Source organism: Petaurus breviceps, unplaced genomic scaffold, assembly GCF_028583685.1.
Source record: "Petaurus breviceps papuanus isolate PSGF00001 unplaced genomic scaffold, PetGlider_PUasm1.0 126, whole genome shotgun sequence".
Lineage (NCBI taxonomy): Eukaryota > Metazoa > Chordata > Mammalia > Diprotodontia > Petauridae > Petaurus > Petaurus breviceps.
The window spans coordinates 29,133,644-29,158,875 of record NW_027185655.1 but is presented as its reverse complement, the minus strand read 5'-3'; the positions used below and the strand labels follow the sequence as shown (position 1 = coordinate 29,158,875).

The 25,232-nt window shown below is 38.1% G+C and overlaps 1 protein-coding gene across 1 annotated transcript in view; it reads left to right on the top strand.

Moving 5' to 3' along the window:
• The window catches only part of MANBA (mannosidase beta), a 122,642-nt gene that overhangs the window by 41,461 nt on the left and 55,949 nt on the right, over positions 1-25,232 (top strand). Inside the window, exons 7-8 of the mRNA XM_069098617.1 lie at positions 15,731-15,882; positions 20,008-20,125. Of these exons, the coding sequence (XP_068954718.1) occupies positions 15,731-15,882; positions 20,008-20,125 (270 nt within the window). The remainder of the gene's footprint in view (positions 1-15,730; positions 15,883-20,007; positions 20,126-25,232) is intronic.

The window sequence follows — 25,232 nt, the reverse complement described above, 5'->3', positions numbered from 1 at the left end:
ATAAATAACAAGTTCTGCTCCTTTCTTCATCCTGTCTGTGCTGGTAGATTTTTCCTTTTACCCTCTTACCTTTCTGTTCTTAAAACTCTCAGAAAAAGAACCAATCCATTCCCAGGTCCTCTGTTCTTATTTAACCATCTCAATACCCTTTGAAGACATTATGTTCTTTTTTTTTGATTCCCTAATAATGTATTTGGGATTGATTTGAAAGCGAGGCCACTATTTGATTTAGGTAATTGTGATAATATTAATGAAGTGAGAAAATTTTGTTGTTCAGTTATTCTGTCATGTCCAACTCTTCATGATCACATGGACCATCTCATGCCAGGACCTTCTTTCCATTACTATCTCTTGAAGTCTGTCAAAGTTCACATTCATTGTTTCCATAATACCGTCTTTCATCTCTTCCTTTATTGTCCCTTTTTCCTTTTGTCTTCAGTCTTTCCAAGCATTAGGGTCTTTTCCAATGAGTCCTGTCTTCGTGTTATGTGACCAAAGAATTTAAGCTTTAGATCCAGTATTTGACCTTCCAGTGAATAGCTTGAATTTGTTTCCTTAAGTATTGACTGATTTGATCTCCTTGCTGTCCAAAGGACTTTGAAAAGTCTTCTCCAGCACCATAATTCAAATGCATTGATTTTGTGGCACTCAGCTTTCCTTGTAGTTCAACTCTCACAGCCATACATTGCTACTGGAAAAATCATATCTTTGTTGGCAAGGTGATGTCTCTGCTTTTTTAGTATGCTGTCCAGAGATGCCATAGCTTTCTATCCAAGCAGAGAGCGTCTTTTAATTTCATGGATGTAGTCTCCATTTACAGTGATCTTTGAGTCCAAGAATAGAAAAATCTGGCATTGCTGCTATTTCTTCTCCCTCTATTTGCCAGGAAGTGATGGGACTAGTTGCTAAGATCTTAGTTTGTTGTTTTTTTTTTTTTGGATTTAAGCTTCAAGTCAGCTTTTACATTCTCCTCCTTCAACCTCATTGAGACTTCTTAATTCTCTACACTTGCTGCTATCAGAGTGACTTTGTCTACATATCTGAGATTGTTGATATTTTCACCAGCAGTCTTAATTCTGGCTTTTGATTCATCCAGCCTGGCATTTCACATTATATGCTGTACATATAAATTCAATAAATAAGGTGACAGCCTTGTCATACTCCTTTTCTAAGCTTAAACCAATCAGTTGTTCCATGTTTAGTTCTGATTTTTGCTTCTTGATCCGTATATAGATTCTTCAGCGGACAAGTAAGATGATCTGGTACTTCCATCTCTTTGAGGACTTGCCACATTTTGTTGTGATCCACACAAGTCATTGGCTTTAGTGAAGTCAATGAAGCAGAAGTAGATGTTTTTCTGGAACTTCTTTACTTTCTCCATAATACAGTGATTGTTGGCAATTTGGTCTCTAGTTCCTCTGCCTCTATGAAAACCAGCCGCCTCTTCTGATAATTCTCAGTTCACATATTGCTGAAACCTAGCTTGCAGAATCTTAAGCATTTCTTTGCTGGCATGTGGAATGAGCACAGTTGTTCTGGTATTTTTGAACATTCCTTGGCATTACCCTTCTTTTGGGTTGGTCCATAAACTCATCTTTTCCAATCCAGTAGCCACTGTTGAATTTCCCATATTTACTGGCATATTGAGTATAGCACTTCAACAGCATCATTTTTTAGGGTTTAAAATAGCTCAGCTGGAATTCCCTCACTTCTGCTAGTCTTATTGTTAGCAGTGCTTCTTATGGTCCATTTTATTTTCCCAGATGTCTGTCTCCAGATCAGTAACCACACCACTGTGATTATTAGTGATGTTCAGATCTTTCTTGTATAGTTAATTTTTTTAAAACTTATTTATTTATTTACTATTAGCTTACAACATTCAGTTTCACAAGCTTTTGAGTTACAAATTTTCTCTCCCTCCCTCTCCTCTCCCTTCTCTCTATGGCAGCATGCAATCTGATATAGGTTCTAAAATACCTTCACATTAAACATCAATCAAGTTGTAAAGAAGGATTATAACCAATGGAATGAACAACGAAAAAGAAGGAACAAAATAAAACAAAAAAGAGAGAGCAAGTAGTTTGCTTCAGTCTGCATTCAGTCTCTGTAATTCTTTCTCTGGATGTGGAGAGCACTTTTAATCATGAGTCTTTTGAAGTTGTCTTATAGCCTTGCATTACTGAGAGGAGCCTAGTCTATTTTTTTTTAAAGCAGTTGGGGTTAAGTAACTTGCTCAAGGTTACACAGCCAGTTATTTTGTGTGGGTGTTAAGTGTCTGAGGCCAGATTCGATCCCATGTCATCCTAACTCTGGGGCTGATGCTCTTACTCGCTGCGCCACCTGGCCGCCCCTGGAGCCTAGTCTATTAAAGTTAGTCATCACAGATATGTAATGTCTGTAATTATATACAGTGTTCTTCAGCTTCTGCTTCTCTCACTCAGCATCAGTTTATATATCTTGTATAGTTCTTTTGGATAATCTTGCCACCTCTTCTTAATCTCTTCTGCTTTTGTTAAATCCTTCCCATTTGGTTATCATGCCCATTTTTGCATGAAACTTTCCCCTTGATATCTCTAATTTTCTTTTTTTTCCTTTTTCTTTCTTTCTTTTTAGTTTTCAACATTCATTTCCACAAGATTTTGAATTACAATTTTTTCTCCCTGTCTTTCCCCTACCCCACCCCAAAATACTGAGCCTACTGAATATCCCTTCCCCCAATCTATTCTCTCTTATATACTCCCTCATCCCCCCTCCTGCCCCCACCAACTTTCTAGTAGGGCAAGATGGATTTCTTTTTTTTCTTTTTAAAGCAATTGGGGTTAAGTAACTTACTTAAGGTTACACGGCCAGTTATTTCTGGGTGTGGTGCTAAGTATCTGAGCCCGGATTCAATCCCAGGTCATCCCGACACTGGAGCCAGTGCTCTTACTTGCTGAGCCACCTGGCCACCCCTAAGCAGTTGGGGTTAAGTAACTTGCTCAAGGTTGCACAGCTAGGTGTTTCTGGGTGTGGTGCTAAGTATCTGAGCCCGGATTCAATCCCAGGTCATCCTGACTCTAGGGCCGGTGCTCTTACTCACTGTGCTACCTGGCCGCCCCACAAGATGGATTTCTATATCCTAGTGCCTGTATATCTTATTTCTTAGTTGCATGTAAAAAACAACAACAAAAAAAATTTTTAACTTGTTTTTAAAAATTTGAGTTCCAGATTCTTACCTTTCTTCCCTCTTCACCCACCCCCGCTGGGAAGAAAAGCAATTCAATATAGGTTGTACATGTGTAGTTACCCAAATCATTTCCATAGTAGATATATTGTGAAAGACTAACTATATTTCCCTCCATCCTATCCCACCCCCCATTTATTGTTTTCTCCTTTGACCCTGTCCCTTTTCAAAAGTGTTTGCTTCTAACTACCCTGTCCCCCAATCTGCCCTCTCTTCAGTCATCCCCCCTCTTATCCCCTTCCCCGCTACTTTCCTGTAGGGTAAGATACCCAATTGAGTATCTGTGTTATTCACTCCTTAAGCCAAATTCAATGGGAGTAAGGTTGACCCATTCCTTTTTACCTTCCTGCTCTTCCCCTCCATTGTAACAGTTTTCTCTTGCCTCTTTTATAAGAGATAATTTACCCTAATCTATCTCTCCCTTTCTCCTTCTCCCAATATATTCCTCTCTCACTTCTTAATTTTATTTTTTAGATATCATCTCTTCCTATTCAACTGATCCTGTGCCCTCTATGTATACATGTTCACACATACACACACTCACATATATATTTATACACACATACACCCTCCTATTCATACATATACATATATTTTCCCTTCAACTATCCTCATACAGAGAACAGTCTCATGAGTTACAATTATCATTTTTCCATGTAGGAATGTAAATAGTTCAACTTTAATAAGTACCTTATTATTTCTTTTCCCTGTTTTCCTTCTCATTCTTCTCTTGCTTCTTGTATTTGAAAGTCAAATTTTCTGTTCAGCTCTATTTTTTTCATCAAGAATGCTTGAACATCCTCTAATTCATTGAATGACCATATTTACCCCTGATGCATTATGCTCAGTTTTGCTGGGTAGGTGATTCTTGGTTTTAATCCTAGCTTCTTTGACCTCTGGAACATTATATTCCACACCCTTCAATACCTTAATGTAGAAGTTGCTAGGTTTTGTATTATCCTGATTGTGTTTCCACAATACTCAAATTTTTTCTTCCTGACTGCCTGCAGTATTTTCTCCTTGACCTGGGAACTCTGGAATTTAGCTATAATATTCCTAGGAGTTTTCTTTTTGGGATTTTTTAAAAGAGGCTATCAGTGAATTCTTTAAATTTCTATTTTACCTCTGGTTCTAGAATATCAGGGCAGTTTTGCTTGACAATTTCTTAAATGATGGTATCTAGGCTCTTTTTTTTTTTATCATGGCTTTCAGGTAGTCCAATAATTTCAAAATTATCTCTCCTGGATCTGTTTTCCCTGTTAATGGTTTTTCCAGTGAGATATTTCACATTGCCTTCTATTTTTTATTTGTTTAGACCTGTTTTATAGTATCTTGATTTCTTATAAAGTCATTAGCTTCCATGTGCTCCAATCTAATTTTGAAGGAATTATTCTCTTCAGTGAGTTTTTGAAATTCCTTTTCCATCTGGTAAATTTGTTTTTTTTAAGGCATTCTTCTCCTCATTGGCTTTTTGGGTCTCTTTTGCCATTTAAGTTAATCTTTTTTTTAAGGTATTATTTTCTTCAGTATTTTTTGGGGTCTCCTTTAGCAAGCTGTTGACTTGCTTTTCGTGATTTTTTTTCATCATTCTCATTTTTCTTCCCAATTTTTCCTCTACTTCTCTTACTTGATTTTCAAAATCCTTCTTGAGCTCCTCCATGGCCTGTAACCAATTCATATTTTTCTTAGAAGCCCTTGATGCAGGAGTTCTGACTTTTGCTGTCTTCCTTCTGCTTCATGGCTTGATCCTTTTTGTCCCCAAAAATGGATTCTATGTTCAGACAGTGCTTCCTCTGGTTGCTTATCTTACCTGTCAATTACTTGACCTTTTATCTCTTTGCCATGGTAGAACTCTGCTTTCAGAATGGAGAGAGCTTTGTCCCAAATCGTTGGGGTTTTCATAGATGTTGGAGCTATTAGGAGGGTGCCCTTTCTACAGCTCCCACAAACTCTGGCACACAGGCCACACACCCCAGGACCACCACCCAAGACAGCAATCCAGATCCAAGCAGATTAAAGCAAGAGCAATTACCCTCTGAATAGTCACTTGGTCCCCCTATGATCTTCAGGCCAGGAGCTCTGGAGGCAGCAACTGCAGCCCCTGGTGCCTCTGTCACTTCTCACCCTGGGGGCATGGGTCAGACCTCTTCCTTTACCCTGTTCCAACATAATTCCTCACTGGCCTTCTACTTTCTCTTTGGTGTTTATGGGCTGAGAAGTCTGGAAACTGCCACAGCTGCTGTTGATTCACTCTCCTGAAGTCTGCTCTGGCCAGTCTGTCCCACTGGTCGGGGCCACCCTAGGTCTGGAACCACGTGGCTCATGTGGGATTGTTCTCAGCTTTCAGCCCGGTGCAGTAGACCCTTCCTGTAGGCCTGCCAGGTTGCCTACAGCGGGAGATTTGTTTCTCTCTGTCAGTTTGTGAGTTCTGTAGCTCTAAAATTTGTTTAGAGTCATTGTTTTTTTTTACAGGTCGTAGAAGTTGTTGGAGCCAGAGCCCACACCAAGTTTGTGCTTTTATTGCACCCTATCTCTAATTTTCTTGAAGAGGTCTCTTGTCTTTCCCATTCTGTTGTTTTCTTCTGTTTCTTTGCACTGCTTATTTAAGAAAATCTTATCTCTCCTTGCTATTCTCTGGAATTCTGCATTCAGTTGAGCATCTCCCTTTCTCCTTTACCTTTCCCCTGAAAAAATAAATCTCAGTAACCAATTCCTTCTGTACACAGTAAAGTCTTATTAAATGTTTTTAACCCAGTATAGTTTGTTATTCTGAAAAAGTAGTACTGCCAGCCCTTCCCTCTGACCTAGCATAGGCTGTTATTGTTTCTTTTGTATTCACCAAAGACTCTTAGAATACCAGAACTGGAAGGAACCCAAGGAAGCTTGTTGCCTAATAATCTTATTATTTATTTAGATGAGGAAACTAACTAAAAGAAACTCAGTCTTTAGGGTCATTGCCTAAGAGGGAAGCTTTCTGTGTTGTGGAGCTTTTTTATGTTATCTATCTGTCTGTCTATCTATCCATCCATCTATCTATCTATCTATCTGTCTGTCTGTCTGTCTGTCTGTCTGTCTGTCTATCTGTCTGTCTGTCTATCTGTATGTCTGTCTATCTATAGTATGTTATATAAATTGTTATATATTTTATATAACATACAATATATTTATATTACATATAATATATGTTTTATAAAATAGGTTTTATATATATTTTATATTATATTGGGTGCAACCTTTTAACTGACTCCAAATTTTACAGAACAAATCCTATTCTTAAGGAGATTTGTTCTGTGAAGTTTGAATTCAGTCAAAGGATCATAGTTGAGGACCTAGAGGGCCACATGTAGCCTTGAGGCCACAGGTTTCCCACCCTTGTATTAGATGCTAAGGGAGCTGTTTTTCAGTTGTGATTAAATCTTAAAATTTCAGAGATATATTGTAATAGAGGGGGAAAGGAATATGGTGATATGCATATCTTTTTAATCAAAGTAGATTTCCTTTATCTATTATGTGGAAAGAAAAAAATACAAATAATTCATTCTACTGGTATACCACAAATAACATATTTATTTTGCTCCCAAAATGACCATCTCTTTTCTAATATATAGTAAAATATATATGTTTGAATATATGTTTATGCACACATAAATTTATATTCATACATATTTAAACTTATATACACATATGCACATATATTCTATTTGTAGAATATGTATTTGAGTATGTGTATATGTATGTGTATATTCATACACACATATAAAATTTTATCTTTTCTAAGGTCATTGTGGTATAGTGTACAGAACACTGAGTTTGGACTCCATGGATTCAGATTACAGCTTTGCCAGTATGACCTTGGGCAAGTCACCTAGCTTCCTGCCTGGGCCTCAGGATGAGGGTGTTTGATTACATTCTTTTCAATTAACAAGCATATCTAGTGTCAGCGGCAACATATAACACAACTGTCTTAAGCCAGAAGTGGTAAAATAACGTTCATGGTTGTTGGAAGAGGAAATTTCTGTCTCTTTGATGCCTTCTGTGTGTGTGTGTGTGTGTGTGTGTGTGTGTGTGTGTGTGCCTATTGAAGGATACTTTTTTGTTTTTACCTCTTTAAAAGGCATCTGTGGTGCAGTAGATAGAGCATTGGACCTGGAATCAGGAAGACCTGAGTTCAAATTTAGCCTCAGGTGCCATTACCTTGGCAAGTCATTTAACTGCTGCTTGCCTCAGTTTCCTCCATTAGAGTGTAAGCTTTTCATGGGCAGGGATTGTTGAGTTCTTTGTGAATTCTCAGGGTCTTACACAGTGACAGACTCATCGGAAGGGCTGAGGAAATGCTTGCTGATTGATTCATTGCTGTTTGGTGTTCTTTTTTTTTTTTTTTTTTTTGCTTTTTGGAGGGCATTTGGGGTTAAGTGACTTGCCCAAGGCCCCATGGCTGGATTTGAACACAGGTCCTCCTGACTCCAGGGCCGGTGCTCTATTTACTGCCCCACCTAGCTGCCCCAGATTCATTGCTGTTTGGGAATGAATTTAGAGGGTGGGATTGTGGATATAGATCCAGCAGGAAATTTTTTTGAAGTTTGAAGTTGAAATGAGGAGAGCATTTGGTGCTGGTCATGCAGGCAGGCAAGTTTTCAAATAGAAAATAACCCTTTTGAGAAACTAGTCACATGGCTTTGCTTTTTGAGGTATCTGATTACAAACAGCTGAGAAACAGCCTTTACTTGATGAATCAAGATTCATTACATCCTGACTTTACATCACCCATCTGGTCTGATGAAGTGACTGGTACCAGAGAGAAATCTGAGACGTACACTGTATTTACTCATCAGGCAACATTCCCCTTAAGCCCTTCTGTAAAGATACTTGTAACTCCTGCCTGAAAGATGGTATTGAGCTGGCCAGGTCTGCACTCTTCACTAAGCAATTCTGTTTTTTTAAAAAAATAAACAAAAGTTTTAATGAAGCTAGTAGAAGGCCTGCCTGTCTTATATATGGATCTTAAAATGCCTTCCCCAAAGAAGAAAAACAACAATATTGGAGAATGTGAAACATCCAAGTGGTGTTCTTGCATATTTAGACCCTTTATCAGCTCATCTGGCAAGCAGTCTCTGTATTTTATTACCTGCAGGCTCAAACTTGAAGGTTTTGTTTGGACTGTTTAAAAAAAAAAACAACTTTGACCTCATAGAAAAATACTATCTTCAGTATAGAGCCTGCTTTGGCCCTGCTCCCGACCCTTTGCTAAGCTCCTTTCACAGCACATTATTTTATGCCAAGTAAAGTACCTGTTGTAGGAGATGACTTTGATGTTACCTCTCCTGAGTAGCAGGGAGACTATGAGGGCCAGATGCTAATCAAGGCCCACTAACTTTTAGCCTGTGTGCCCAGAGGGGAGCAATGGGTAATAGGGATAACTTTTCCTCTGAACCCTGTCAGGGGGCCTCTTGGGGACTTAGACCAGTGAGATAAAATTCTTGTTGTGTGGGGTGGGGCACAGGCACTGATTGACTTTCCTAAACTTTGCAAAGCAAAAGGATCTGGAGTGTGTGTGTGTGTGTGTGTGTGTGTGTGTGTGTGTGTGTGTGTGTGGTTTGTGAATTGAGTTCATTATATACATGTGCTGGTGTTTTACTGACTCAAGTTCTTGGAATCATATGAATTCCCTTTTATTTGCTCCATTTTTCCAGAACTAGCAGCCAAGTTTGGCTTTGGGGTTTTCTGGTTAGTCATTCAGTCAAAAAATATTTATTTATCACTTACTGTGTGCCAGGCATTGTGCAAAGTAATGAGGATACAAAGAAAAGGTAAAAATAGCTCCTGCCCTTACTTCCTACTGGGGAAGACCACATACAGATAGCTAGGTTATCTCAGAGGAGAAGGGTCTAGCTTTTGGGGGGCGGGGGGGGGAGAGTGGGAACAACCTCCTGTAAAAGGTGATATTTGAGCTGAATCTTGAGGGAAATCAGAGAAGCTTGGAGGCTGAGGTGAGGAGGGAGAACTCTAAGAACAGAGGACAGTCATTGCAATGGCTTGGAGTTGATCGGTAGATTGTTGTCCAATAAGTAGATTATTGTAGAATGCATGGAAGGTGAGGATGGGGAGGAGTGGAGTTTAAGACAGATGCAGAGCTAGAAAGAGGCTAGGCTGTGAAGCACTTTAAATGTAAATGTCCAACAGGGCATTTTATGTTTGATTGGAAAGTAATAGGGAGCTCCCAGAGTTTGAGTTAGGAGGATGATATGCTTAGATGTGCGCTTTAAGAAATTCACTTTGGGGACAAATAGGTACAAAAATATTTGTAGCAGCTCTTTTCTTGTGGCAAAGAATTTGAAGTTGAGGAAATGCCCATTAATTGGGGAATGACTGAACAAATTATGGTATGTGATTACAATGGATTACTATTGTGCAATGAGAAATTATGAGTAGAATGCTCTCAGAAAAACCTGGAAAGATTTGCATGAGCCGATGCAAAGTGAAGTGTATTGTGAACTTAGTAACAGCAATATTGCAAGACAATAATCTGGGAATGACTTGGCTATTCTCAGTAATACCACAAATGATCCAAGACAACTCTGAAGGACTTAAGATGAAAATCCGTCCTCAGAGAAAAGAACTGATGGTTTCTGAATACAGATTGAAGCATACCTTTTTTACTTTCTTCATTTCTCTTGAGTTTTTTTTTTAATCTATGTTTTCTTTCACAACATGACTATTACGGAAATGTTTTGTGTGACTACACATGTAATAACCTATATCGAATTTCTTGCCTTCTCAATGAGGGGAGGAGGGAGGAAGAGAGAATCTGGAACTCAGGGTTTTAAAAATGAATGTTGAAAAATGTCTTTACATGTAATGGGGAAAAATAAAATACTAAAGAAAAAAGAAAAAAATCACTTTGGCAGTGGTGTAGAAGATGGATTGGAATAGGAACTGAATTGAATCAGGTATACTAATTAGAAGAATCTTATAATAGTGTAGATGAAATGATGAAGGACTATGACAGGATGGCATCTATGTGTGGAGAAAAGGGCATGTGTGTGAGAGGAACAGGTCAGCAAAAGGCTTATAAATCTGAGTGACTGGGAGGATGGTGGGGCAGTAAAAGAGAAATTAGGAAGGAAGAGGGTTTGGGGGAAAGATACTGAATTGTGTTCCATATTTGAAAATTTAATTTGAATTTTGAATTAATCATTTAATTTTTTCTACCTTTCATCCCACCAGTTAGGAAGAGAGAGAGAGAGAGAGGTGGGGGGGGGGAGAGAACAAACAAAATTCTTCTAAAGAATATGCATAATCAAGTAAAAAAAAATTCCACCTTTGTCAGGAGTTCAATGGTATAGATCATCAGTCCTCTGGGATCGTGGTTGATCATTGCATTGATCATAATTCTTAAGTCTTTTAAAATTGCTTGTCTTTACAGTGTTTTATAATTGTTCCCTTGGTTCTGTTCATTGCAAAAACTCATCAGTTCTCCATGGGTTTCTGTGAAATATTGCATAATTTCAAAAAGAACAATCACATTCTACTACATTTATATACCATAATTTAATTAGTCATTCCCAAATTGATGGATACCCCCTTAGTTTCCTGTTCTCTGTAGCTACATAAAGGACTACTATAGATGTTTCTACATTCTTTCCTTCTTTCTTTGATCTCTTTGGACTTTAGTAATAGTATTACTGGGTCAAAAGGCATGCACAGCTTAGTGACTTTGGGCATGGTTCCTAATTGCTTTTGAAAATGATGAGGCCATTTCATAGTTCCATTAATTGTACATTGTGTCTATTTTACTGCATCCCCTCCAACATTTGTCATTTTCCATTTTTATTATCTTTGACAATCTGATGGGTATGATATGGCTCCTCATAATTTTTCAAATTTGCCTTTCTCTGTTAATGATTTAGAGCATTTTTTTCATATTGTTCTTGGCAACCTGGATTCCTTCCTTTGAAAACTGCTTGTTCATATCCTTTGATCTTTTTTCTACTGTGGAATAGCTCTTATTATTTTAAACTTGAATTAGTCCTTTATACATCTTTGAAATAATACTTTTATCAGAGAAATTTTCTGTAAAGATTTTCCCCTCCAACTACCTATTTGCCTTCCAATTTTAGCTGCATTTGCTTTTGTTCATGCAAAAATTTTTAATTTTATGATATCAGAATTGGCAATTTTATGTTCTGAGATATGCTCTCCCTATCTGGTTCATCTAGTTTGTTTAATATGTGACCTTTTATATCTAAGTCAATTTGGAGCTGATCTTTGTATATAGAAATGAATTCTGTTTAGAAAAGTTGAATATGAGGCACCTTATGGGGCATTTAGTTAGAAATGCCCAAAAGAAATTTGAGACTGGAGCTCAAGAGAGAGACAAGGACTGGATAAATAATAGCTCTGTAAGTCATTGGCACAGTGATGATAATTGAACCCATGGGAGCCAATGAGATAGTAGAAAGGGAAAAAGAGAAGATAACAGCAAGATAGCCTTGGGGGATACCCGCAGTTAGTTGGTTTCACATGGATGAAGATCCTGCAGAAGTTACAGGGAAGGAATAATCACACAGGTAGTAGAAGAGTCAAGAGTGTCATGACAAGGAGGACAGAGTCTCTAGGAAGAAGAGGTGATTGACAGTGTGAGAGGTTGCAGAGAGGTCAGAAGGGATAAGGTTGCTCCACTCTGGCTTCTGGCACTGTTCTGTGGTCTGAGTCATTAGATCTCTCTCTTCTTTGATTCCCAGGACTTCTTTGGCTCCTTGGAGAAGACCCCTTCCCCCCTTCTCTGCGTGTGGGGTTTTCTTGTATATAGGCCTGGGCTTCTTCTTCCTCTCCTGCTCCTACCTCTTTGGTCTTCACATCTGTCATGATACTAACCCTCAAGGAGAAGACTTTGAACAGTCTAATCATGTGTGTTCTTCATGCACGTCACTCTAAATGTCATTTTCAGTAAATAGCATGCTCCTATCCCTGTGTATTCTCCCCGTCCCAGTGCTCCTAAAGCACAAGTCTTGTTCCCCGGCCCCCTCCACCTTCTCTCTTACTCCTGACCACTTCAGTCCTGCCCCTCTAATGTTCACCTTTAGGTCCATCTGCTACTTCCCTTGTGCCTTCTGGACTTTGTTGCTCAGTTGTCTTTCAGCCCTGTTCAACTCCTTGGTCACCTCTTTTGGGTGATCTTGGCAAAGATACGGGAGTGGTTTGCCACTGCCTTCTCCAGCTCGTTTTACAGATGAGGAAACTGAGGCAATCAAGGTCAAGTGACTCACCCAGGGTCACACAGCTAGTAAGTGTCTGAGGGTAGATTTGAACTCAAGAAGATGAGTCAAGAAGTTGTTGTCTTCAGGGTCAGTGCTCTACTTTGCCACTGCCCTGCCTTCTGGAATACTGGCCCTAGTAGCTAACAGACTTCCTTTCATCTTATATCTCTTCTGTTCTCCTTTTATATAATACTGAGACCTAGCTACCTACTAATGACATTGCTTCCCTTACCACCCTTTCCAGTACTAATCATGCATTCACTTAAAGCCCAGACTCACTGGTTGCTGTGAGGAATTGGAATACTCCTTGCTTCTCATTGCCATTTCCGGATTTTCCCTCCACCACCATCACTTGACTGTTTCTTGTCTGTTGAGGTTGATGCCTTGCAGACTTCTCACCCAATCCAGAGCCTGGTTGGCTGTTATTTTTTGATCATCAGAGCCTTATCATTCCTTCTTCAGTGAGTTCATTGCCTGGCTCACGGTGTTTTCTCCACTCTAGCTCCTGATCGTCCATTAAGAGTTCTGCATATGTATTGATATTTTCTCAAACTTCCCAGTTCTTCAATCTGCTAGGTAGTACAGTGAATAGAGCATCAGGTCTGGGTTCAGATACAGCCTAAGACACTGTATATAAGTCATTCAACCTCCATTTTCTTTAGTTTCCTCACCTGCAAAATGGGGATAATAATAGCACTTACCTTCCTGGGTTGTTGTAAGGATCAGAGAAGATAATGTTTGTCAAAATGCTTAGCACATTTCCTGGCATAGTAAGTGCCATATAAATGCCAGCTGTAGTAATGGTTATGATGATCTGACTGCTCCAATCTACCTTAGCTACATACATACAGAGATGATTATTCCCTCAATCTCGCCATCATTCACAAATGTTCCACTTCTGTGTTCTTTAACTCTTAATTTTTTTTATTTTATCATTCCATTTTCCGCTTTTTCTTTCAATCCCAAGCTCTGTACTTAGTCCTCATGGTGACCTCCATTCCCTCTTTCTTTTTGGTTCTTTCTCAGACTGTCACCCTCTCGCTGGCTATCCATGACACACTCTTCTCTTCCCTCGAGTGTTGGGCCACTTACAGCTCTACACCGTTCTCCACTTGGGTTCCTTGAGCCCTTGCCCTGCTTGACAGGCCCAAATATGGATCACTCATAATGTCTGCTTCTTTTATTCCTGTTTGTGTTCTGCTTAATGGAGCTGGAGGATATCAAGGAACTGTTGTATATGATTATATTTAATCTCAACAGGGCCCTCACTGCTATCAGGCAATCCTTTTACTGCTCCCTAATTGATTCACTCTCCTACTCTCCACAGTGACTATTTCAGACTTTCTCACCTCTGCTCAAGTCTGCCTTGGCTCCCTCTCCCTCCAGTCTTTTTTGCTGTGGACCTTTTCATGGAAAAACAAATGAGATCATTCACGAAGAGGTTCTGCCCTCCTTATCCCATGTTCTGGTATTCTACTGTATTTTCTTCACTCCAGTACCTGATGAAGAGATGGCCCTTCTTGTCATGGCCACTCCTGCTATATCTGCCTTTGGTCCTGCCCTCCTGCTGTCTCCACCAGCAGAATGACCATATTATTGTCCTCTCTCATTTTCAGATCTCTCCCTATTTACTCCCTCCTTACCTGTTGCCTACAAAGACACCTGTTTCTTCCCCATCCTTGAAAGACTCTCATTTGTTTCTACCATCCCTAGTAGCTATCCTTCTGTATCTCTCCTCCTTTTTTCTGCTATAACTCCTTGAGAAATCTGTCTACATATGCCTGTACTTTCTCTTCCCTCAACTCTTCCAAACCTGGCTTCTGACCCTATCATTCAACTGAGACAGCTCACTTTGAAGTCACCAATGATCTCTTAATTGCTAAATCTAATGACCTTTTCTCTTCAGTAGCTAGGAGATTCTAGAAATAGAATACATACAAGTTTCCTTTAGAGTAATTCTGTGTGATGATCTGCTACTTTATTTGGCTGGTTAAATATGATTAACTCTCACCAGTAAGAAGTGATTGAAGATTATTTCTAGGATCAAAGGAACTATGAATTTCAGGATGGGAAAGGTATTAGAGATTGTCTAGTTCAGCCCCTTGGGTTAGATTAAAGGTCCGGAGAGACTTGACCAAGACCACAGAGTCATACCCTGACTTTTCCCTATGAAAAACTTGAGAAAGAACATGTCTTGACTGTGGGATGTTCTTTACCACGTAGAATAATATAAAGACTAGTTAAAATTAAATCTTCAAACAAGAATTCTAGAGATTTGAACATTACAAGTGAAATGTTGAACTTATTACCCTCTTGGGTAGAAGTCAGACTGAAATTCTTTATATGTAGTTTTGCTTTTTGTTATAAAAATCTCATTCCAGCATATCCAAACATAACTGCTTACCTCTGATGTAGAAAGTGATGTAAAAATATCTCTCCATTGAATTTAACACTTTTTCCTATTATAATATTCATCTAGTCCAACCTCCTCATTTTACATGAGGAAACTGAGACCTAGGAAGGGAGGGGTAGAAGAGTGATGACTGGACCAAAGTCACACAGGTCGTCATTGTCAAAGGTGGGAATCGAATCTAGATCTTGGAACTCTCTTTCTACTGCATCAGCCTGTCTAAAGAGAGAACTAGTGGACTGTATCAACAATTTGAATATTTTCTTTTAAATTTTTAATTTTTTCAAGAGAAATGCTTTCATAGAATTATTCATTGAGAACTGTAAGGTCCATAGGGATTATATAAATCATCTTATTTTACAAATGAGAAACTGAGGCTTAGAGATGTGGAATGGCTTGTTCAAGGTCACATAGGTTCTGAGCCCCAGTCCTGGTGTGATCTTTCATTTCTCAATCCTGCTGCTATCTGAGACCACAGCCTCCCTGGCACAGCTTTCTTTAGTCAGCCTGAACAGCCAATGTTGCAGGGGATGGCAGGGTTGGTGAATGTCTACACAATGCATCAAAAGTCTTTGGGCAAATCAATCATATCAGAAGAGCTGGAATTTGAACCTCAGGTCCTTTGAATCTAAATCCAGAATTTTTTCTACTATATCACATTGCCTTAAAATGCCCCTCGTCAGCAGCAGCTAAAATTTATGTGTGTATGTATGTGTGTGTGTGTGTGTGTGTGTACACACGCATGTGTTATTGAAAGTTGAGGTGTGGGCTTTCTTTTTTGCTTTATAAGCGCTGATTCTTTGAATTCTCACTTTTTGTCGTTGTTGCTTTCTGTCATAGGTTTATTTCCGGACAGTTGAACTTATAGAGGCTTCAATAGCTGGGTCCTCCGGCTTAAGTTTCTACTTCAAAATTAATGGACTCCCCATATTTCTCAAAGGATCCAACTGGATTCCAGCAGATTCCTTCCAGGATAGAGTAACCTCAGACTTGTAAGTTAGAATTCATTGCCCTTTGTTCATTTCTCAAAGCGATATCTAGTCTTTAAGAGTCATTTATTCATACTCTGCTAGGAACTGAAGCTGTAGGACATAATAAATCTGTCTTTAGGCAGTATCACATTTAAACCATCCCAGATAGGTGACAACATAGCAATTTTTTTTGTTCCAAAAAGATTCCATAATTTCATTAGCCATTTGCTTACATGTTTAGCTGCTTTAGAGAACATTGCCCTCTGGGCTAATCCATAATTTGAAAAACTGGTTCCTGAATAATCAAGAATTGTCTGTGCTTTTTACTATTTTAAAAAATGATTAAAAAACAAACAAACTAGCTTTGGAATAAGCCTTACCTCTGTTTTCTGAATAAGGCTTACCTGTCTTGTACTTTGACCTTGAAGATGAAAATTAAATTAAATTAAATTTTTTTAAATTGGTGAAAAAAATGGAGATAACTTGAGTTCAGCAGCTATTTTTAAAAATATGGACTTAGAAACATTTGTTTGAAATTATGGAACATATTCTCTCTAAAGTCTCTATTAATAAACAATGAACATGCTCATTGTAATATTAAGATAATTTTTCTTAGTTGAAGTTTACCATGACTTTGAAATTCAACATATTATTTAATATTTTATGTAAAAAGTATGGCTAGTACCATCATGCTTGATATTTGTCAAATGATTCACTGTAACTTCCTTTAGTGTTATTAAATTGTCTTTATTTTTGTAATTTACTCATATTTATATTCTGTAATTTCCCTAGTAGGTCAAACTCTCAAGGCACAGGATATAGGGTCAGTAATCTTTTTTGGAGATATACATCTTTGACTTTTGTTTGTATGTGGGATCCATGGATGGGAAGTAGATCCCTGTGAAAAGAGCATATGCCTTTCTGTCCCAGTTCAGCCTTCTCCCTCTACTCCCACCCCTGATACTGTGCTTTTATTTTTTTCCTGTTTTTGAAATTCTTAACTTAAATACCAATACTAGAGTACAAGATTCCTTATACCCAGTAGAACAGAAAGGGTTGTATTTGAAGCTGAGAATTTCTATTATGTACAACTTGCATTCCTTTTAAAATCTATAATAAATTCAACATGTTACTTTCAAGCTGTCCTGCTTGTTGTATATGATTTCTTTTCTTCTGGCATTTTTTCTATGTATTTCAAAAACATGTTTTAATGACCCTCTTTTCTTTCTTTTCTTTTCTTTTTTTCTCTTCCCTCTTTCTTCCCACCCCTCCCAGATTGAGAAAAAAAAAGAAAAACAAAACCTTTGTAATAATTTCATATAGTCAGGCAAAACAAATTTGGACATTGGCTGTGCCCAAAAATGGGTGTCTCATTCAACAACATGAGTCTGTGCCCTCTCTGTCAGGAGGTGGGTAGCATGTTTCATCATTAGTTCCTTGGAATCTTATTTGATCATTACATTGATCTATTTCTAAGTCTTTTATAGTCGTTTATCTTTATAATATTGTTATACAAATAATTCTCTTGATTCTGCTCACTTTACTTTGAATTAGTTCATATAAGTCTTCCCAGGTTTCTCTGAAACAATCCCTTTTGTTATTTCTTAGAGTGCAATAATATTCTGTTACATTCATATGCCATATCTTGTTCATCTAGTTCTCAGTTGATGGGAACTCCTTGGTTTCAGGTCTTTGCTGTAACAAAGAGAACTGCTATGAATGAATGAATGAATGTAAAACATTTATTAAGCACTTACTATATGCAAAGCACTGGAGATAAAAAGAGAAAAGCAAGACTGTCCCTCCTCTCAAGGTGCTCATATTTAATGAGCTGTAAATATTTTTGAATTCATGAGACCTTTTCCTTTTTTTATTTCTTTGGGGTATAGGGTTGGTAGTGGTATTACTGGGTTGAAAGGTATGCATAGTTTAGTGACTTTTTGTGAATGACATTGCTTTTCAGAATGGCCAGACCAGTTCATTGCTCCATTAGTAGTGCAAAAGTGTGCCAGTTTTTGTAGCCCCTACAACTGTTGTTTTTTTGGTCATCTTTGCCAATCATATGTGTTCCTGAAGTGGAACCTGAGTTCTTTTAATTTGATTTTTAATTATTAATTATTTGGAGCTCCTTTTCATTTATATTTTTCATTTGAAAACGACTTATTCATATTCTTTCACCATTTATCTGTTGGAGAATGGCTTTTGTCCTTAAAATTTTGAATTAGTTCTTTATGTGTCCTATATATGAGATCTTTATCAGAGAAATTTTCTACAAAAATTGTTATTTTTCTCTTCCTTAGTAATTGTTTCTACCTTTTCAACTTTTCATCAAGGTGTCTACATCCATTCCTGAGCTATCTCTTGTGGGTTTATGGGAAGTACTCCCGAAATAACTGGAAGACCTGTTTCTTGGTTTGATTGGTCATATGGTAGATAGGAAGAAGATAAGAGAGAAGTTGAGACTCATTAAAGAGAGAAGCTTTAGGAGGAGGAATAAAGAGCTAGGTGCTCACGTCAGAGTTTTGATTTCATCTGCTAACTTTTATACACTTCCTTTCAACTGATGTTTCAACACACTGGGAGTACTTTCCCCCCTTCCCATAACAAAGTCCCTCCTTATGCTGGTCCTCCCAGAACTCATCTGAGCTGCCCGACTGTTCACAAGACTTAGATGAGATAGGGGTTACTATTTCCCCTCCAGTGAGATGTAGGGCCCCTATGCCTAATGATCTTGCTTGCCTTTATTCCTTGGAGATCCCTACCACTGTCATCTAACCCACTAATGGAGCTGAGGACTCTTGGTCCTTGTCATCCACTCCACAGCTTGTACCTGTAGGGCTTCCAGGCCTTTCCATAAACCCTGCAGCCGAGCTTTCTTTTATGTGTTGCCTCCCATAATTAGTGTATAATTTCCTGTTGAAGAGGGATCATTTCTCTTTTTCTGTTTCTATCCCCAGCACCTAACACAGTGACTGACATATAGTAAGCCCTTAATAGTTCCTTTCATTCGTTCGTCATAAGCATAAGACTTCTTTGTAGCATAGATATAAAAATATTCTATGCCTACTGCCAAGATTTGCATTTTTATTTGTTTTTATTTTATTAGGGAGGTTGTGTGAAGTCTGCAGTTACTCATTCACTCAATAGTGTTCTCATTTTCATGTCAGGAGATATTTGCTTTTTACTACAGCCTTCAGCGATGTAAATTGTGTCCATCGGTGGAATACCCAGTTATTCTTCAGTTTCTTTTCTTCTAAAACAAGTTATTGCTGCTTAAAAAAAACCCATTTCTGTCACTTCCTAATGAAGTTAGAGAAAGTACAGTTAGGCCACAGAAAAGCAAAATGTTGACTGTTAATTTTTGCCTTATTTTCCGTATAAATTATACTACTTCTCTGAGAGTTACTGTTTCTCTTGGAATCATTACTGGGACTTGCATTGATAAGAAATGTGAAGTCTTTCAGTGTCTTTATTTAGCTTATTGTGGTCATTGTATAAAATGTTTCTTGCTTCTTTCTCCCTATTTTGCTTTACATTAGTTTATAGAAATATCCTCATGTGTCTTTGAATTATTCATATTATTTTTTATGGTATAGTAATATTCCATTCAATTCATATACCATATTTTGGTTCACATCACTCTTTAATCAGAAGGTTCCCACTTTTTTTCTAGTTATTTTGCTACCACAAAAAGTACTACTATGAATATTTTTGTTTATTGAGATGTTTCCCACTATCTCTGACTTCCTCGGGATAGATGCCTCATATTGTTATCTCTAGATCAAAGATCGGGTACAGTTTTGTGATTTTTCTACTATAATTCCATATTATTTTGCAGAATAGTTAGTCATGCACAACTCCACCAACAACATATGAGTGTTTCTCTCTTCTCACAGCCCTCTGACATGTAACATATTCCTTTTTTTTTCTGTGCAGATATGATGAGTGCAAGGTGAAACCTCAGAGTTGTTTTCATTTTCATCCTTTATTATTAATGTTTTTGTTCTCATTTTTTAAAGGTTAATATTCATATAATTATAGGATTTGTTTAATTTGTTTTTTCTATTTTTTCATATTGTATATTTATTATGTTTCATATTTGTGGGTTTCAGAAGCTTTTATATTTAATTCTCTGTTCTGCCATAGATTACGACTTCTTTTGCAATCTGCTGTGAATGCTAACATGAATACTCTACGAGTTTGGGGAGGGGGTGTTTATGAGCAAGATGAATTCTATGAAATCTGTGATGAACTGGGACTAATGGTACATATATATTTTGTGTTTGTCTTTTTGTGCTTGATTTGACCAATTTTCCATTCATAAGATATTTGCATGTTGCAAATTCTACACTATCTTCTCTTTGATGTGATTTAATTTAGTCATTTTTATAAAGTTATTATATTTAAATGTGATCAGAAAAAGGTATATATTATTAGCAAAGCATTTCAGAAATCACTCAGTCCCAAAGTATTTATTGAATACCTACTTTGTAGCCAAGATAGTCATAGGTAGAAAATAAATAGACATAAGACATGATACCTTGCCCACAAGGAGCTTACATTCCAGTTGGAATGGCAAGGTACCTGTAGTCAAGTCCATACCATAACTGAATGGTTTTGCCTTAGGTTTTTAGAGCAGCCACAGGTGCACTTGACCAAATGTTCTCCATAAGCAGGACTTCTGGATGTCCAGAATTAAACCAGGATTTTTCTTCTCTCCCTTTCTTTCCCCTTTACTAACATGTAAATAGAATAAAGCATTAAAATATAAGGTCCCTTCAGCTAGTTGATGTCAGTGTTCTTGAAATACACCTGTTTGAAGATGCCATCATTCAGTCCTTTATCCTTGATACATGACCAGCCCAGCTTCTTTACAGATTCTCCATGGTCTGGGGATATTTTTATGCCACTTCTCCCACAATCCACATTGATTTGCAGTTTACTTTAAACCCACAGTTCAATTTTCCATTGCTGTTTTGGTCACCTGCAAAGTATCTAAGTAAAATTAGGGAGTAAGAAAGGATAAATTAAAATATAGATGGAGTGGCACATAAGGGGTATGAGAAGTAAGAGACCAATTTGGCCTAGAGTAATTAGAGGAAAAACTCCTGGAAAGAAGATGTAACACAGGTCTGGACTCAGATTACTAGCCTCGGCCAGTCACAAAGGTAATGTCTGGGGTGGCATTAGAACCCAGGTCCCCTGAGTTCTTAGACCTAGACTTAGGCAGTCTGGGCCAAACTGTCATATATCCAGTAGATTAGAATTGAGGAGCCATAGTAAATGGTGAACTTGTTTGTAATTAAATTAATTAAAATGAATGGGCCTTTAATTAAAACAGTCTGCCTTTTGGCAGTGACAGAGGAAAGCTATTGGGAGGAGAGGAAGAGTTTTGTACCCCTGGCTTCCTGGAAACCCTGTAGAATGGGGAATGACTCTTAAGTATTTTTTTCTCAAGGCAGGACAAACATTTTAGTTGCTTGAACAACAAAAAAGTTTAATTGAAAACAGCAAGGAGTAGTGCAAATGAAATTCAGTAAAAATTCATTTAACTCCAGTCCTGTGTGAGTCTGTCCACTGGTATCAGATTGTGGGTAGAGAACTGGCCTCGAAAGAGTCTTTCACATCCTGCCTCAGACATCTATTGGTTGTATGATCCAGAGTGGGTCACTTCCTTTCTGGACAGTCCTCTAAGGCTGTAGGAGATTAGAGGACAGCTGTTGATAGGTGTTGGTAGAATGTTTCATCACCTGGATGAAACCCTATACTAATGAAATCACGGCCCTCCCACGGGCAGGGAAAAAGAGGAAGAAAAGAAAAGAAAAGAAAAACAGCCCTGGGTGCTGGTGGGAACACAGCCATAGAAAATGACACTAGTCCTTCACAGAGCCTACAGTCCCATAAGGAGGCCATGACATGTCCACAACTAAGGATGAGCTAAGGTAGAATGGGACAGACACAAGAGGTCTCTAGAATGCTGTAAGAAAATCTAGGTGCTCAGTTTGAGCTGGGAAAGTCAGGAAAGCTTTTTTTTTTTTAAGACTCTATTAAAAATAAATGTTTATTGATATATTTTATTTTTACATTGCCTATATTTCCTCCTTTATCCTCTTTCCCCTTTGTCCTTCCTCTCCCCAGAGAGCTATACTATGTAACCAAGACATTTCTTTTTCCAAATTAAAAAGGCCAAAGAGGAGAAAAAATGAGCAAAAACAATTAATGTATCAAAAAAAAATCTGTCATTATATGCAGCGTTCTACACCCATGGGCCTCACCCATCTCCAAAGGAATTGGAAGAAGTGTCTTCTCGTATCTTTTATTTGCAAGGAAGCCTTTATGGAGAAAGTGTTATCTGAGCTGGATGTTGATTGGATGGAAGGATTGTGACAGGTGAACTTGAGGAGGGAATGTGTTGTAGGCATAGAAGACCTGTCCAAATGAGTGTGTGGGGTAGGGGTGAGTATATTCCAGGGTTGATGATCAGCTAGTAGGCAGAGGGCCTCTAATGTTGTTGTTTGTTTTTTTAATAGAATGCAACATGGTTTAAATGTACATATTTGGTAGCTCTCTGAAGGACAGATTGGAGAAGAGAGATATTGGAAGCAAAGAAATCAGAGGATTATTAGAATTATTAGTAATAGGATTATTAAAATTATTCATATTCGGTAGACATATTATGCAGCTGGCTCTATGCTACAGGCTTACAAAAAGACAAAGAAAAAAACCAGTCCTTACCCTCCAATGGTTTATATTTTGTCAGGGAAAGTAGCAGGTTTACATAAGTAAATGCAAAGTAATTAAAAGGAAATTTAAGAAAATAAGGAGGCATAGGGGAAATCAAGAAAGGCTCAGTATCTAAGCTTTGAAGAAAATAAGGAATTTTAAGAAGTGGAGGCAGGGAAGGGAGTCCGTGCTTGGTGTGAGGGAGATAGCCTGTGCACAGAGATCTTGGGAGATGAAATGTCATGGATAGAAGGTCAGTTTGGATAGAGTGTGAGGTGTGTGAAGGGGTGTAATTATATAACAAGTCTGGAAAAGCAGGCCAGAACTAGATTATGAGGGACTGTAAAGGCAAACACAAAGACCTGGGGCCAGCCAGGTTGGAAATGTCCAGTAGGCAGTTGCTGATGCAGGACTAGTATTGAGAGGAGATACTAAGGTTGGAGTTAAAGCCCTGGGTATCACCTGCATAAAGGTGCTGGTTGAGTTATGGGAACTGATGAGATGAGGGCCCTGGACTGGTGTGTGAATGGAGTGAAGGGCATGAGGTGAGGGTGATTGGGGAGGTAGAATCCACAGAACTTACTAACTTGGTCATTGTTTAGGGTAGTTGTTATTGAGCCAACATGGCAAATCATTGGATTAAGTGAGGCTGGGGATAGAGTGGGAAAACATCAAGTGGTTGGGGGACCAGAGGTCACAGTAAGGGCCAATACTCAATCTGATGTGAATGAGGGGAAGGCAGAGGTGGAGGTTTGGGCAGAAAATGGAATGTCAGAGTTCCAGATCTTGGAGGAGGTGTAAGTGCCATAATTGGTGAAGTCTGAGATGTGATTGTATCAGTGTGTGAATTAAAGAGTGATGGAGATAGGGGTTGTTGGAGAGCAGAGGATGTTGAGTAGTTGTCTGGGGAGGTTGTAAAATAAATATTTTGAAGTCCCAAAGCTCAGTGGCAAAGCATATGGTAGAAAAGACCATAGACCAGGTATTGAAAAGATGTGAGACTGATAATATTAGTAGATGATAGCAACTGGCTTAGGGAGAAGTGACCCATGCTGTAACAGGTTTGAAACATAAAATGTCACTGAGGGATAATGGCCATTATTTGCCCTTATTCTGACCCATTGAGTGAGGAGTGAGGTGAAATGAGGGAAAGATTGGTCTTCTTGGAGAGGGTTATGAGAAATTTGGTGTTCTCAGGGGCAAGCAAATGAACCAAAATTTGTTTTTACACATCAGCTTTAAAGATATCCAAAAGGACAGAATTAATGAAGGAATTTTGTACTGAATATTAGTAAAATTTGATATTATTAAATTTGTTGGATCAGATTTATTCGTTGGGGTTTTTTTAATTTCTAAATTAATTTTCCATTTGTGTGGGGCTCGACTGAGAGTCTGTTTTATTTTAGTTTTTTAGCTAGAGTAGAACAGTTGTAAAAATATAAAATGTTCAAGGAGACATGAATGTGGATATATTGTTTAACCCATTATTTGAATTTTGCTTTATTTTTTGCCATAAAAACTTCTCCCATTTTATGCAAAGAAATGAAATAGCTTTTGTTTCTGAAAGACCTTGACCCTTAATATCTCAGAGAAGTCACATGTTTTTCCATCTCAGCTTCCTTATGAGAGTGGAAGGTGAGGAAACAAAGAGAACTAGATAAGAAGGAGGGAGCGTTCTTCTTTTCCCCATGTAATACTAGATTTCCTGAATCCTTATTTTCTTTCTCCTTGTTCTTCTTTATCCCGTTCATCTTCTTTTCTACCTTCTATTTTTGGGATTCTTGCTTCACTTTCAAGCAATTACAGATTTAGTTTTTAACCATTCACTTGGTCTTAATGAGTTCCTAAAGGGCAAGAACTGTAGTTGATTTCTTTTCAGTTCATAAAATAACAGCTTCCACAAAGCCCAACTTACTGTCCTTCAGAGAGGGGACAGAAGAAAACAAATTAGGAAATACCAGGCAGAGTAGTATGCAGGGTGATGTACTCTGTGTGCCCTGGGATTGCCATGGTAGCAGTGAGAGTCTGGCAGAACCCTGAAATGCTGACCAGTTGTACTCTAGTGATGCTGCGTGGTACCTTGTCTAGTAAGATGAAATTCTTTCTATGAATTTAAAAAATATTAAAGGCAGGGCACCATAGCATTGTAGGCTGGTCCTTCTCAGAGCTGTCACAGTGGTCAGCTTGACACAGAGGACAGCAGGGTGAATAGTGATCTATTACATTCTGATACCACAAAAAGGTAAGATGTAGATATATCAGAAATGACAGAACCCTACCTGCTAGGCAATGATAGAAAAATAATAATAACTTCATCTCTGTACCTGGAGGTAAGAGCTGAAATAAAGAAGATAGTAAATTCTGAAGAGGAAAGTTGAAGACCCTGAGGTCATTGGAAATCTTTGTTTAATGCAGACTCCAGAAATTATATCTGATAATGAAATGAATATTAAAAACAGCACTGATAATCTTAAATAATTTGAAAAGGAGATGGGCATACTTAAGACCAGAATTCTAAAAAGCCCTTTTTGAATTTGACAGAATGAATGCAGCTAGTAGCACATGGATACTAAAACAGTAACAAAAAAACAAACTGATATCTGTCATAACCATCATGATTGAATGTCTCATTCTCAGCATTTTGATAG